Source organism: Lithobates pipiens, unplaced genomic scaffold (genome assembly GCF_037356315.1).
Source record: "Lithobates pipiens isolate NorthernLeopardFrog02 unplaced genomic scaffold, aLitPip1_a1.2 Scaffold_19, whole genome shotgun sequence".
NCBI lineage: Eukaryota > Metazoa > Chordata > Amphibia > Anura > Ranidae > Lithobates > Lithobates pipiens.
Genome location: NW_027507764.1, coordinates 8,015,618 through 8,028,966, shown reverse-complemented (window position 1 = coordinate 8,028,966; position 13,349 = coordinate 8,015,618). Strand labels below are relative to the sequence as shown.

The 13,349-nt window shown below is 45.1% G+C and overlaps 1 protein-coding gene across 1 annotated transcript; it reads left to right on the top strand.

Annotated features, from left to right (window-relative positions):
* Positions 1 to 1,998: 1,998 nt before the first annotated feature.
* Positions 1,999 to 12,041, top strand: LOC143995789 (diacylglycerol O-acyltransferase 1-like). The gene is made up of 8 exons (XM_077490500.1): positions 1,999 to 2,043; positions 2,412 to 2,453; positions 5,773 to 5,817; positions 5,902 to 6,014; positions 6,113 to 6,178; positions 6,777 to 6,858; positions 8,097 to 8,159; positions 11,498 to 12,041. The coding sequence occupies exons 1-8, from the start codon at positions 2,014 to 2,016 to the stop codon at positions 11,579 to 11,581; spliced, it is 525 nt and encodes a 174-aa protein (XP_077346626.1). The 5' UTR covers positions 1,999 to 2,013; the 3' UTR covers positions 11,582 to 12,041.
* The last annotated feature ends 1,308 nt before the right edge of the window (positions 12,042 to 13,349 follow it).

Sequence of the window (13,349 nt, the reverse complement as noted above, 5' to 3'; positions counted from 1 at the left end):
CTTCCCTGATTTGTGCCTTTAGCCAGTTCTGTCAGAAACGGGTCTCCACGCAGCATATTAACTGCAACCTCTGTAGGGGTGAGTCTTGAACTATTATAAGTAATACCTTTGTTTTGCTGATAATTTGTTGTCTGTCCATGTTGGGTGAAAGAATGAGCCATGTTTAGGATGGTATGAGTTAGAAGGAGGATTGACGAACTAGGCAAGTGAAAGCGCCCTTTCGGGGGGTCAACCTTCACATCTAAGTCATAAACCATAAGACTCTATAAAGCAGGGATAGGAGTGCACGAGAGGGATCCCAGATACGGGGGGGGGGGGGGAATAAGGTCTCCAGAAGCCCGGAGATCTAGTCGGATACCAGGCCACTTAAAGGAATGCTTGTATATGTTGTAGCCACCATTCTGGTTATAATATTTGTCAGTTGGCTAGCATATAAAGTAATTTGGTTACAGAAATCTCATCCCGGGGAGGTTTTTAGTATTCTAGCATCCTAGGAGGAAGGCAACGAGGAACTGTTGTAGGGTCCCGCATACACACTTTTCTCTTTTTTATTTTGGGACATATAACAGTGTCCCACACGCTACCTAGGCACGGACTGTTAGAATGGGTCAGAGGTACACAAAACCCCGTCAAGGAACTGTGGCCCACTATACGGTGCCACGGATAATTAAGAACATATATGGGACAGATGAAGCACAAAATTTAAAAACCATACTTCATAAATTCAAAGTAAAAGGAGCAGCGGGTTTAGACCCAGACGTGTGGAAGGAAATAAAAAGGGACAGACAAGGAGAGGTGTTAGAGAAGCATTGGATGCGTCAGGTTCAGTGCTTAATTAAGGTCTCTTATAGAGCAAAAGAGGAGGGGTGGAAATATAACCCAGATTGTGATGGTTGGGACATGAAGGATAGAAGAACAAAAAATGCTGAGGCTCTGGTTGACCCCAGCTCAGCCATTCCACCCCCATACACTGACATAGAACATAAACCACATAAGATATATCATTCACTCCAAGGCAGGGGATGGGTTTGTCAGGTTTGTGGAACACAAAACCCAGAATGGGCAATAGAGTGTGTGCATTGTGGGGCACAAAAACCTCATCCAGAAACTGTAGCCCCCGTACGCACTGATACACACATTGTACAGGTAAATAATCCAGAATTTGGACAAGTAGCCCATCCAAATGCCCCACCTGCTGTTACTCGTAGGATGCAGATAAGGACCTGGGCACCATGGACACCAGACGCCCTTATGGCACTAATACAGAATGCCCCAGACCCAGTAGCGAAACCAGCTGCATTTTGTAGATTTGAAAGACAGTTGATGGATACACATGATGCAACATGGCAAGATGGGGAAGATTTGTGTAGACATAAAATGACTCCTACTCTGTTTCAGCAATTTGTGACAGAAATAGGTCCGCACCGACCTATAGACCGGTTTGACGCAGACGGCAACCAACAGGCAGGACACGTCAGACACATAGATTCAAGGGCCCCATTTGTTGTTAGGTTGGAAGCTTTCTGTACGGCAAAACAAATAGAGAGAGGGTCCATATCACCCATGAAACAAACTCCAGGACAGACAGTATCAGACTTTTACTTGTCTATGGAAAGTATGATGGCAGATGAAGGATTGGATTTGGCTCAGCCAACTACGATCCGAGCCTTCAATAGACAATTTATGGAAGGATTAATTCCACAGATAAGTGAAAGACTGAAAGCCTGTACACCACCACTGACCCTGCACCCCCCCAATGGAAAACACCACCACTGCCCTTCCTCTCTATTGTGCACTTCCACTGTCCTTCCCCCCTATTGTACACCTCCTGCCTGTCTCTCTCTTTTCTGATTGTACACTTCCTGAATCCAGACATTGTAATGGACTTTCCTCTCCAGCCCCCTCCTCCTTCATTATCTCACTCTTCCTCCCCCCTCAGCACACACAACCGAGCTCTCGTGATCAGCAAAGTCTCTGATGGTCCTTTTTTTCTCTTTTATTAAGTTGTTCTTCATGCAACTCCTGGTTGGCCTAATCCAGCAGGTGAGATGTGTAAATGGGAGGCGTCGCCTTCATAGGCTCCTCGGGGGAGGGGCTGCTCTGATAGCTTGGAGGTTTAGATTCAGTGTTGAAGGAGACATTTAGAGTCCTGCAGCCGAAGATGACAGAGGAATGTGGAGATGTTGGCATAGATGTAGAAAAGATGAAAGGAAATGATGTCTCGTCACTGTGAGGGAATTGTGGGAAAATGTCTGTCTGTAGTTCCTCCTCTTTGTAAACAGCCCCCACTGACCACTATGAAGGTTGGATCGTGCCATTAATCTTCTTGCCCTTCAGATAGGGAGGGTTGTTTAACAGGGTGATGGCTTCTTGTCTTGGATACCAAGATCATTTCTATCTTTGTTTTTCAGTGGATGGTCCCAACAATCCAAAACTCCATGAAGCCGTTCCGGGTGAGTAGCTGTAAATAAGGGGCTCAGTGTGTTCATGTGCCCAATATCCCTAAAAAGATTGTTCTACAGAGGTAAATTCTGACATCAACCAATATTTATCAATGTTTCTTGGGGGGCGGGCAGATTGAGTAGTAGTTGGTCTCATGATCATGGTAGATCTAGTAGTAGCTGGTCTCATGGTCACGGTATACCTAGTAGTAATTGATCTCATGGTATATCTAGTAGTAGTTGGTAGACATGTGCAGAGTAAAATATTTCGTTTCGGAATTTCGTTTTCGTCTGAAAACTTAATTTATTTAGTTACTCCCGAAATTCGTTTTTATTTATTTCGTTTTTCGTTCAAAAATTGCATTCGTCCGAAAATCCACATGAATCACGGTCGAATCTATCTTTGAAGGCTTATGGTGTCTGTCGAATGTATAAAGAAGATTCGACGGAGCTAGTATATAGCATACTTTAGAACCCTATTAAAGTCTATGGGACTCCAACGTTCAAAATCTAAAGTGCTCATTTTAAAGGCTAATTTGCAAGTTACTGTCCTAAAAAGTGTTTGGGGACCCGGGTCCTGCCCCAGGGGACATGGATCAATGCAAAAAAAAGTTTTAAAAACGGCCGTTTTTTCGGGAGCAGTGATTTTAATAATGATTAAAGTGAAACAATAAAAGTGTAATATTCCTTTAAATTTCGTAGGGGGGGTTGTCTATAGTATGCCTGTGAAGGGGCGCATGTTTCCCGTTCTTAGAACTGTCCCTGCACAAAGTGTCATTTATGCAGGAAAAAAAGTCCTTTAAAATCACTCGCAGCTATTATGAATTGTCGGCTCCCCGTAATACAGAGAACACTCATTGAAAGTCATTGATAAAAAAATAAATAAATAAAAAAATAAAAAAAGCGTGGGGGTCCCCCAAATTCGATTACCAGGCCCTTCAGGTCTGGTATGAATATTAAGGGGAACCCTGCCTCAAATTTAAGAAAAAATTTGACGTGGGGTTCCCCCTAAATATCCATAACCAGACCCTTCAGGTCTGGTATGGATATTAAGGGGAACCCCGCGTCAAATTTTAAAAAAAATTGACGTGGGGTTCCCCCTAAAAATCCATACCAGACCCTTTATCCAAGCACGCAACCTGGCAGGCCGCAGGAAAAGAGGGAGGGACGAGAGAGCGGCCCCCCCTCCCTCCTGAACCGTACCAGGCCACATGCCCTCAACATTGGGAGGATGCTTTGGGGGTCTGTGAGCCCTCAAAGCACCTTGTCCCCATGTTGATGAGGACAAGGGCCTCATCCCCACAACCCTGGCCGGTGGTTGTGGAGGTCTGCGGGCGGGGGGCTTATCAGAATCTGGAAGCCCCCTTTAACAAGGGGACCCCCAGATCCCAGCCCCCCCCCTGTTTGAAATGGTAAGGGGGTACAAAAGTACCCCTACCATTTTACAAAGAAAGTGTAAAAAATGGTTAAATAAAACAAACACACTTTTGAAAAATTCCTTTATTAAAAATAAAAAAATAAAAAAAAGATTCCAGCGGCGGTAATCCACTCTTGCTATCCAGCGACGGACGATCATCTCTCCAGCGATGTCTCATCTCATCCAGCGCAGCGATCCATCCTTCTTCTGTCTCCGTGGAGGAGACACTGCAAGGATTCCGGCGGCTGACGTTTCTTATATACGGAGGGCGGGGCCACCTGTCACCTGACCCCGCCCCCTCTGACGCAAGGGGAAACCCGGGGTTCCCCGTGACGTATAGGTGACCCCGCCCCCCTCTGATGTAACGGAAACCTGCCTGTGTTACATCAGAGGGGTGCGGGGTCACCCATACGTCACAGGGAACCCTGGGTTTCCCCTTGCGTCAGAGGGGGGCGGGGTCACCTGAAGGGTCTGGTTATGGATATTTAGGGGGAACCCCACGTCAAATTTTTTCTTAAATTTGAGGCAGGGTTCCCCTTAATATCCATACCAGACCTGAAGGGCCTGGTAATTGAATTTGGGGGACCCCCACGCTTTTTTATTTTATTTATTTATTTATTTTTTTATCAATGACTTTCAATGAGTGTTCTCTGTATTACGGGAGCCGACAATTCATAATAGCTGCGAGTGATTTTAAAGGACTTTTTTTCCTGCATAAATGACACTTTGTGCAGGGACAATTCTAAGCACGGGAAACATGCGCCCCTTCACAGGCATACTATAGACAACCCCCCCCCTACGAAATTTAAAGGAATATTACACTTTTATTGTTTCACTTTAATCATTATTAAAATCACTGCTCCCGAAAAAACGGCCGTTTTTAAAACTTTTTTTTGCATTGATCCATGTCCCCTGGGGCAGGACCCGGGTCCCCAAACACTTTTTAGGACAGTAACTTGCAGAATCTTTTCTCTCTGTCAAATCTTTTTTCTCTGTCGAATATTTTCTCTATATAATCTTGGACTAATAGAGGTAAGGTTAGGCACATTAGAACACAGGTTCTATAGACACAGATTGTTGTCAGAGTCATGTCGAATCTCCTATTCTATATCGAACTGTTGTAACAATGAAAACGAAAATAAAGCATTTATTTATGTCGGATCTTTCGTTTTTCGGATTTTGTGCTTTCGTTATCGTTTGTCAAAACGAAAACGAAAATAGCTGAAATTCGGACGAAAATGCATTCGGACAAAAACGAATGCACATGTCTAGTAGTTGGTCTCATGGTAGCTCTAGTAGTTTTTGGTCTCGTGGTCATGGTAGATCTAGTAGTAGTTATAGTTGTGGGTCTCATGGTAAATCTAGTAGTAGTTGGTGTCATGGTCTTGGTAGATCTAGAAGTTGTTGGTGTCATGGTAGATCTAGTAGTAGTTGGTTTCATGGTCATTGTAGATCTAGTAGTTGGTCTCATGGTCATTGTAGATCTAGTAGTTGGTGTCATGGTCTTGGTAGATCTAGTAGTAGTTGGTTACATTCATCTGGACTTGTTCTGTGGATACTCTGGCCCTAATTTTAATGATGTAGGAACTTGGTGTACGATAGGACCAGCAACCAGGGGTCTAAGTCATTTTATTTCTACAAGAGGAACCATGGTTTAGCTATGAGATCTTCAGGAGAACGACCTCCACACTCTGACAAGAACCTGTTTAGCAGCAGTGAACAGAAATGTTAAGAGGCCAAGTTGTGGGTTTCAGGATTTATTGGGGTGCCTGTACCCAGAAGTGTCAAGACCATTTGTTATCTGTTGGTCCAATAATTTTATTGGCTTTCCACCAAATGTGAACCTGAGCTGGAGGCTCCTGGTCTCTTTTCTCCATAATTTCTGTGCTCAGTTTTGATCTCTTCCTCTGGCAGGATATGGATTACTCGCGGATGGTTGAGCGTCTCCTGAAGTTGGCGGTAAGCCATAGTTCTCTTCACAGCATATAACCGGTGGTGCTTCCTTCTAGTCCTGAGTTCATTCTTCTCCTGGTTTCTTTTTAGGTCCCCAATCACCTGATCTGGCTCATCTTCTTCTACTGGTTCTTCCACTCTTCCATGAACTTTGTGGCGGAGTTGATGCGTTTTGGAGACCGGGAATTCTACAGGGATTGGTGGTGAGTTGGGGAGTGAGGTTCAGCTGATTCGCTTACTTATTGGCCATGACATTGTTTGGTAAGTTCACCTCCATTCTATGTGTCTTTCTCCTTCCCAGGAACTCCGAGACGGTGACCTACTTCTGGCAAAACTGGAACATCCCAGTACACAAATGGTGCAGCAGGTAAGAGGGATCTCTGGGGGATTAGTGAAGGAGATGGGATGGGTGGAGGAAAAGGGACAGGCGGGTGAAGGAGAAAGGTGGATAATGGAGGGACAAGTGGATGCGAAGTTATGGGTGAAGGAGTAGGATGGGTGAAGGAGAGTTACAAGTGAATGCGAAGGGGCAGTGAAGGAGGAGGGAGGAGAATGACAGGACAAGTGAATGAAGGAGAACGGATGGGTGAAAGAGGGATACAAGTGAAGGAGGATGGGATGGGTCAAGGAGAGGTACAAGTGAATGCAAAGGGGCGGTGAAGATAAGGTACGGGTGAAGGAGAAGGCAGGTAAGGGGCAGGGGCAGGGAATGGGTAAAATAGATGGGTACATGAAGGACTAGGGACAGGTGAAGGGGGCGGATGAAGAATAAGGGTGAGTAAAGAGGGGGGGATTTCAGCTGCCTCTTAGCTGTTGAACACTCGCTCATTGGGTTGTGTGGAGATGGAGGTGGTGCAGCTGGGATTATTGTGAAAGATATGGGAATATAAAGCAGGCTGTTGAGGGCGGGGGTGGTGATAACTGAACCGGGAGTCACTGGAACAATGACTGTTTTTGTGTCTCAGGCATTTCTACAAGCCAATGATGAGGGTCTCCAAGTGGGCCGCTCAGACTGCTGTCTTCTTCGGCTCTGCTTTCTTCCATGAGGTGAGTCTGAGAAGTACTGACCTATATCAGGAGTTGTGGCCCCTCCCAGGAAAGTAGGATTGTGGGGGATGTTCCGGCTGTACATCGGACAGGTTTGTGGAATTCAGTGGATTTTCAACCACGGTCATTTCCATTGGTGGATGTGGGGAGGAAATCATTTAAAACCATTCCATCCAAAATGGAATTTTTCAAGCATTTCCAACCCAATTTTTATCATTTACGAAAAGGAACCCAAGAAATATCTGTGGTTGACCATATTAGTTTGTGGCCAATATGATTGTATGTGCTGCTGCCAGCAGTTAAATATTGGAGGTGGGAGATGGGGCTCTAAAGAAAGGAATATGACAATCTGTATCCTAAAGTGGACCTTTCAGCCATTTTAAATACTTGAAGCTAAAAGCCCTCGCTTCTAGAAGGCACCATAAGATGTCTGTAACCTCCTAACATGTAAGGTCTCTGCTCAAGCTCCGGGAAGTCCATCCGGTGCTTCCTGCGATGGGTACTGGCTGGGCAGGAGTCCGTCTAACTTCTCACATACTGTGGATATGCATAGAGAAAGTTCACCACACACCTAGCAAAGCTATTAGTAAACAGGTGAAAGTAATCTCAGCCAGCTTCATCTAAAGCCACGCTTCAACGCGTTTCACCCCCATGATTGAGCTCCATGGGCGGGGTGAAATGCGTTGGCTGCTTGCCGTTTGATGAAGCTGGCTAAGTCTGCATTCACCGGTTTACTAATGGCTTTGCTGGGTGTGCAGTGACCTATCTCTATGCATATCTACAATAAAATGTCTGCTGTTACCTGTATTAGGCAGCAAAACCTCCTTCTGTGCACCTCCTGATTTGTTTGTTTGCTGCTAGGAACTTGCCTTCTGGGCTAAACCTGGCCAACCCACATGCCCCCGGAGAGTACACTTAGTGACCACAGAATAGGGAGCACAGAGGTGGATGTGCACAATGTTCAGGGACGTGAAGCCTAGTAACAGTGAAAGGAAATCAGGGGAATAGCAGCATCTAGGACCAAGTCTGACGTGTTTACAGGGATTTTAGGTTCTGACAAAAAAAAATCTTTCAGAAATCCTAATTTCTCAGTTTTCATTGAACATTGTTGACGCAGTGGCAGAAAAAATTTCCAAAAATGTGGCATTGGCACAGTGGCCATGTTTAGTAATGTCCGGGGCCCTTGTAAATGTGAAAGGAGATGATAAGGGTGACATCACTGTGTCTTCTCTCTGCAGTATCTGGTCAGCGTTCCTCTGAAGATGTTTCGGCTCTGGGCCTTCATGGGGATGATGTCACAGGTATGTATGATTCTTATTGGTGGGTTTTTCTCCTCCTCAGGGGTTGTGATTTCACAGGTTTGTATAATTCTTTTTCAGGCAGATTGTGATGTCACAGATTTGTATAGTTGTTGGTGGGTTTTCTTCCTCCTCGGAGGTTGTGATTTTACAGTTTGAATGTTTATTTGTGTGGTTTGTATTGATTGGTCCTTTTTGGTGGGTTCTGATATCAGAGGTTTGTATTGATGTTTGTTTGGTTCTTATCGGTAGGTTTTCTCTTCCTCGGGGGTTGTGATGCTAAAGTTTAGATGATTCTTATTTGGGAGGTTTGTGTAGATGGGTTTTTTTCCTCCTCGGGGGTTGTGATGTGCCAAGTTTTGTATTCTTGTTGGATTTCCACCTCGGGGGTTGTGATGTGCCAAGTTTTGTATTCTTGTTGGCTTTTCTCCTCGGGGGTTGTGATGTGCCAAGTTTTGTATTCTTGTTGGGTTTTTTCCTCCTCGGGGTTGTGATGTGCCAAGTTTTGTATTCTTGTTGGGTTTTTTCCTCCTCGGGGGTTGTGATGTGCCAAGTTTTGTATTCTTGTTGGGTTTTTTCCTCCTCGGGGGTTGTGATGTGCCAAGTTTTGTATTCTTGTTGGGTTTTTTTCCTCCTCGGGGGTTGTGATGTGCCAAGTTTTGTATTCTTGTTGGATTTTCTCCTCGGGGGTTGTGATGTGCCAAGTTTTGTATTCTTGTTGGATTTTCTCCTCGGGGGTTGTGATGTGCCAAGTTTTGTATTCTTGTTGGTTTTTTTTTCCTCCTCGGGGGTTGTGATGTGCCAAGTTTTGTATTCTTGTTGGGTTTTCTCCTTGGGGGTTGTGATGTGCCAAGTTTTGTATTCTTGTTGGGTTTTTTCCTCCTCGGGGGTTGTGATGTGCCAAGTTTTGTATTCTTGTTGGGTTTTTTCCTCCTCGGGGGTTGTGATGTGCCAAGTTTTGTATTCTTGTTGGGTTTTTTTTCCTCCTCGGGGGTTGTGATGTGCCAAGTTTTGTATTCTTGTTGGATTTTCTCCTCGAGGGTTGTGGTGTGCCAAGTTTTGTATTCTTGTTGGGGGTTTTTTCCTCCTCGGGGGTTGTGATGTGCCAAGTTTTGTATTCTTGTTGGGTTTTCTCCTCGGGGGTGTGCTTCACAGGTTTGTATGATTCTTACCGATGGGTTTTCTACGCCTCTGGAGTTGTGATGTTACAGTTTGGATGGTTCTTGTGTGGTTTGTATTGGTGGATTTCCTCTACCTCTAGGGGTTGTGATGTCACAAGTTTGTATAATTCTTTTGTTGGATTTTTCTCTTCCCCAAAGATTGTGATGTCACAGAATTGTATATTTATTTTTGTTGGGTATTTCTATGCCTCTGGGGTTATGATGTTGCAGTTTGGATGGTTCTTATTTGTGGGTTTTCTCCTCCTTGGGGGTTGTGATATTGGAGGATTGTATGATTCTGATTGATGGGTTGTTTCTCCTCATGAGGGGTTGTTATATCACATGTTTATATGATTCTTATTGGTAGTTTTTGTTTTCTCCTCCTAAGAGCCGGTTCACACAGGGGCAACAAACGTGACTTCCAGCGTGACTTTGGGAGACAACTTGGACACGACTTGAGTATGAATTACAGCGTGACTTGGGGCAACTTACAACGCGACTTGAAGTTGCCTCCAGGACAGGGGACTTTGCCAGTGGCCAATCACATAATAATCAGCTCTGTGGGGGGGGGAGGGGTTTGCCTATAAAACGATTTTTACTTCCCAGAAAGTTGCTTGTTAAGACCGGGGAATCGACTTGGAGGCGTCTTCCATTGAAATCAATGGGTACCAGTTGGATTGAAGTCGTACAGGAATCTTTTCTGAAGTCAGAGCGACTTCAGTGGTGTGCATGAAGGCGGCTCCATTCACTTCCATTGATTTTCTCAACCATGCGACTTGAAGTCGGATCCCAGGTGGCCCCTGTGTGAACCGGCTCTCAGTGGTTATGATGAAGTTAGTAGTATTTTTATTGGTGAGTTTTCACCTCAGGGTTTTGTGTTTGATTCTTATTGGTGGGTTTTTGTTTTCCTCAGGTGTTGTGATGTCCCAAGTTTATTGTATTTTAATTGATGAGTTTTCTCCTTGGCTGTTGTGCTTCATGGGCTTCCATGATTCTTATTGGTAGGTTTTCTCCTCAGGGGCCGTGATGCTCCAGGTTTGTATAATTTGTGTTGGGTTTTCACTTCTTCAGAGGTTGTGTTGTCACGTGTCTGTATGCTTATTGGTGGGTTTTCTCCTCCTCAGGGGTTGTGATGCTAAAGTTTAGATGGTTCAGATTTGAGAGGTTTGTATTGATGGGTTTTCTCCTCCTCAGTTGTTGTGATGTCCCAAGTTTGTAAGATTATTTTTGGTGGATTTTTCACTTTCTCAAAGATTGTGATGTCAGATTTGTATAGTTGTTGTTGGTAGGTTTTGTCCTCCTCAGGGGTTGTGATGTCACAGGTTTGAATGCGTCTTTTTATTCGATTTTTCTCCTCCGCAAAGACTGTGATGTCACAGATTTCATAGCTTTTATTGGTGGGTTTTCTCCTCCTGGGTTTGTGATGTCCCAAGTTTGTAGTATTCTTGTCGAGTTTTCGCCTTGTGGGTTGTGCTTCACATGTTTATATGATTCTTTTTAGTTTTTTTTTTGTTTTGTTTTTCTGTTTTGTTTTTCTCTCCTCCTCAGGGGTTATGATGTTAGTCTAGATCAGGAATGTGCAATTAGCGGACCTCCTGCAAAACTACAAGTCCCATCAGGCCTCGGCCTCTGGGTGTCATGCTTGTGGCTGTCAGTCTTGCTATGCCTCATGGGACTTGTAGTTCTGCAACAGCTGGAGGTTCCGCTAATTGCATATCCCTGATCTAGATGGTTCTCATTTCAGAGGTTTGTAGAGATGGATTTTGTCTTCCTTGGGGGTTGTGATGTCCCAAGTTTGTAGTATTCTTATTGGTGTCTTCTCCTCAGGGGTTGTTTTTTTTTTTTTTATTGGTTTGTATGATTCTTATTGGTGGGTTTTCTCCTTCTCAGGGGTTGTGTCACAGGATTGTATGATTCTTTTTGGATTGTTCTCTTCAACGATTGTGATGTCACATATTTGTATAGTTATTATTGGTAGGTTTTCTCCTCCCTCAGCAGTTGTGATGTCACAGGTTTGTATGATTCTTATTGGGGTTTTCGCCTCTTCTTCAGGGGTTGTGATGTCACATGTCTGTTGGATTATTATTGGTGGCTTTTCTCCTTCTCGGGGATTGCGTTGTCAAAGAATTGTACAATTCTTATTTGTGTAATTATTTTATATATTTTTTTGGCTTCCTGCAGATTCCTCTGGCCTGGTTTGTGGGACGATTTCTCCGAGGGAATTATGGGAATGCGGCCGTATGGATCTCCCTGATTATTGGGTAGCCGATCGCAATTCTCATGTATGTACATGATTACTACATCCTGAACCATGAGAAGGGTCCGTGATTCCATTACTGCCCCCCCTGCAGATATGTTCTCATTTTTAACCTTGGTGGAGGAGCAAATCTCTGAGCCACGTGCCTTTCCCGAAGCCTCGAATTCCCAACCAATCAAGTCATAATTCTGATTACCAGCACTATGGTGGGAATGTTATGAAGGATAGACACTTGTATGAACTCCACTCTGGTCTCTACAACCAGGAGGACACCATCTCTCCAGACTTGCTCTGCGGCAGCCTGAAATCAAGGCCTAACCTGTACTTTTCCAGATCCATCTCCTGCTTGATGCTCCGCTCCTCCAACACTAGATCTAATTCTCTCGAGATGTGCCTTCCGTCCAAGACTTGGTCCCACCTCCGTCCAGGAGCCAGTTGGTTCCCCAGAGACTTCCTACATCCGTCCAAGTTTCAGTCTACTCCTCCTCTATGCTGAGAGATCCTCATTTAAAGACCTTAGGCTTCCATAATGAAATATTCATTGGAGGGCCCTGCCAACTTCTGCACTCTCTCTGCTTTTTTTTTTGTTTGTTTTTTTTAAAAGATTTTCTGCTTGTTTAATTTCACCAAAGATGTCAATCACCTATTAAAGCGGGAGTCCGCCGGGACTCCGCGTTTTTTTTTTTTTTTTAAAGTCAGCAGCTACAAATACTGCAGCTGCTGACTTTTAAAATAGTGACACTTACCTGTCCAGCGCGCCCGCGATGTCGGCACCCGAAGCCGATCTCTAGATCGACACTCGAGTGCTGCCGCCGCCATCTTGGGTATGGGAATCAGGAAATGGAGCCTTTCGGCTTCATTTCCCGGTTCCCTACTGCGCATGCGCGAGCCGCGCTGCGCAATGAGGACGGTCCCCGCTGCCTCTGGGAGCTGTGTGTTTCCCAGCAGGCAGCGGGGCACTTGCGGAAGGGGGCGGGCACTTGCGGAAAGGGGCGTAATGTACGCCCCTTTCCTGCAGAGAGCTAGCCCGGAAGTGGGTGCAGTTACCTGGATTATCCAGGTAACTGCACCCCCCTCCCCCCTGAAAGGTGCCAATTGTGGCGCCGGAGGGGGGGAGGAATCCGATGAGCGGAAGGTCCATTTTAGGGTGGACCTCCGCTTTAACACTGAATCTGTCCGCTCTGTTCACACCGGGCCTCCCACACTCCATCACCAGCCTTGTTCGGTCCGACCTTTTATCTGATCAACACTTGACGGGTCTCTCACGCGGTGCTGCCCACAATGCAATAATTCTTTGCCCTGTAGTGCTGCCGGTGATTTTTAAACCTGTGTGAGCGTTTGTCTTGTTTCGTGTGTGTGGAGCCACGTCTGATTTGTCGGCTCCAGGTTGGTACACATTTTTGGAAAATAATGATTAAAGTTGTTTTTTTGTTTTGAACGTCTGGTGTGTACGAGTTCCTGTATGAAGAAGGCGAGCTCCTGCTAAAGGTTCCGCCTAGAGCGGTGCTCGCACCCTCCATGCCTTGTCTCCTCAGCGATTGTGTTATAATGGGACGTTGGAGGACACCAACCTTCATTTATGGGTGTTTTGGGCCTTGCCAGTTCTGTACAAAAAAAAATCCACCAGAAACATTTGAGGAGATTTACTAAAATACGAGAGTGCAAAATCTGCATAGTAACCAATCGGCTTCCAGGTTTTATAGTCAAAGCTTTATTGAACAAACTGAAGTTAGAAGCCGATTGGCTGAACCAGATTTCGCACTCTCCGGGTTTGTA

Excerpts from the sequence above, each read along its gene's own strand:
- LOC143995789 (XM_077490500.1), top strand. The coding sequence starts at position 2,014 with ATGCAACTCCTGGTTGGCCTAATCCAGCAG. Across the intron at positions 6,179-6,776 it reads GTACACAAATGGTGCAGCAG|GCATTTCTACAAGCCAATGA; the intron begins GTAAGAGGGATC and ends TTTGTGTCTCAG. Across the intron at positions 8,160-11,497 it reads TCATGGGGATGATGTCACAG|ATTCCTCTGGCCTGGTTTGT; the intron begins GTATGTATGATT and ends GGCTTCCTGCAG.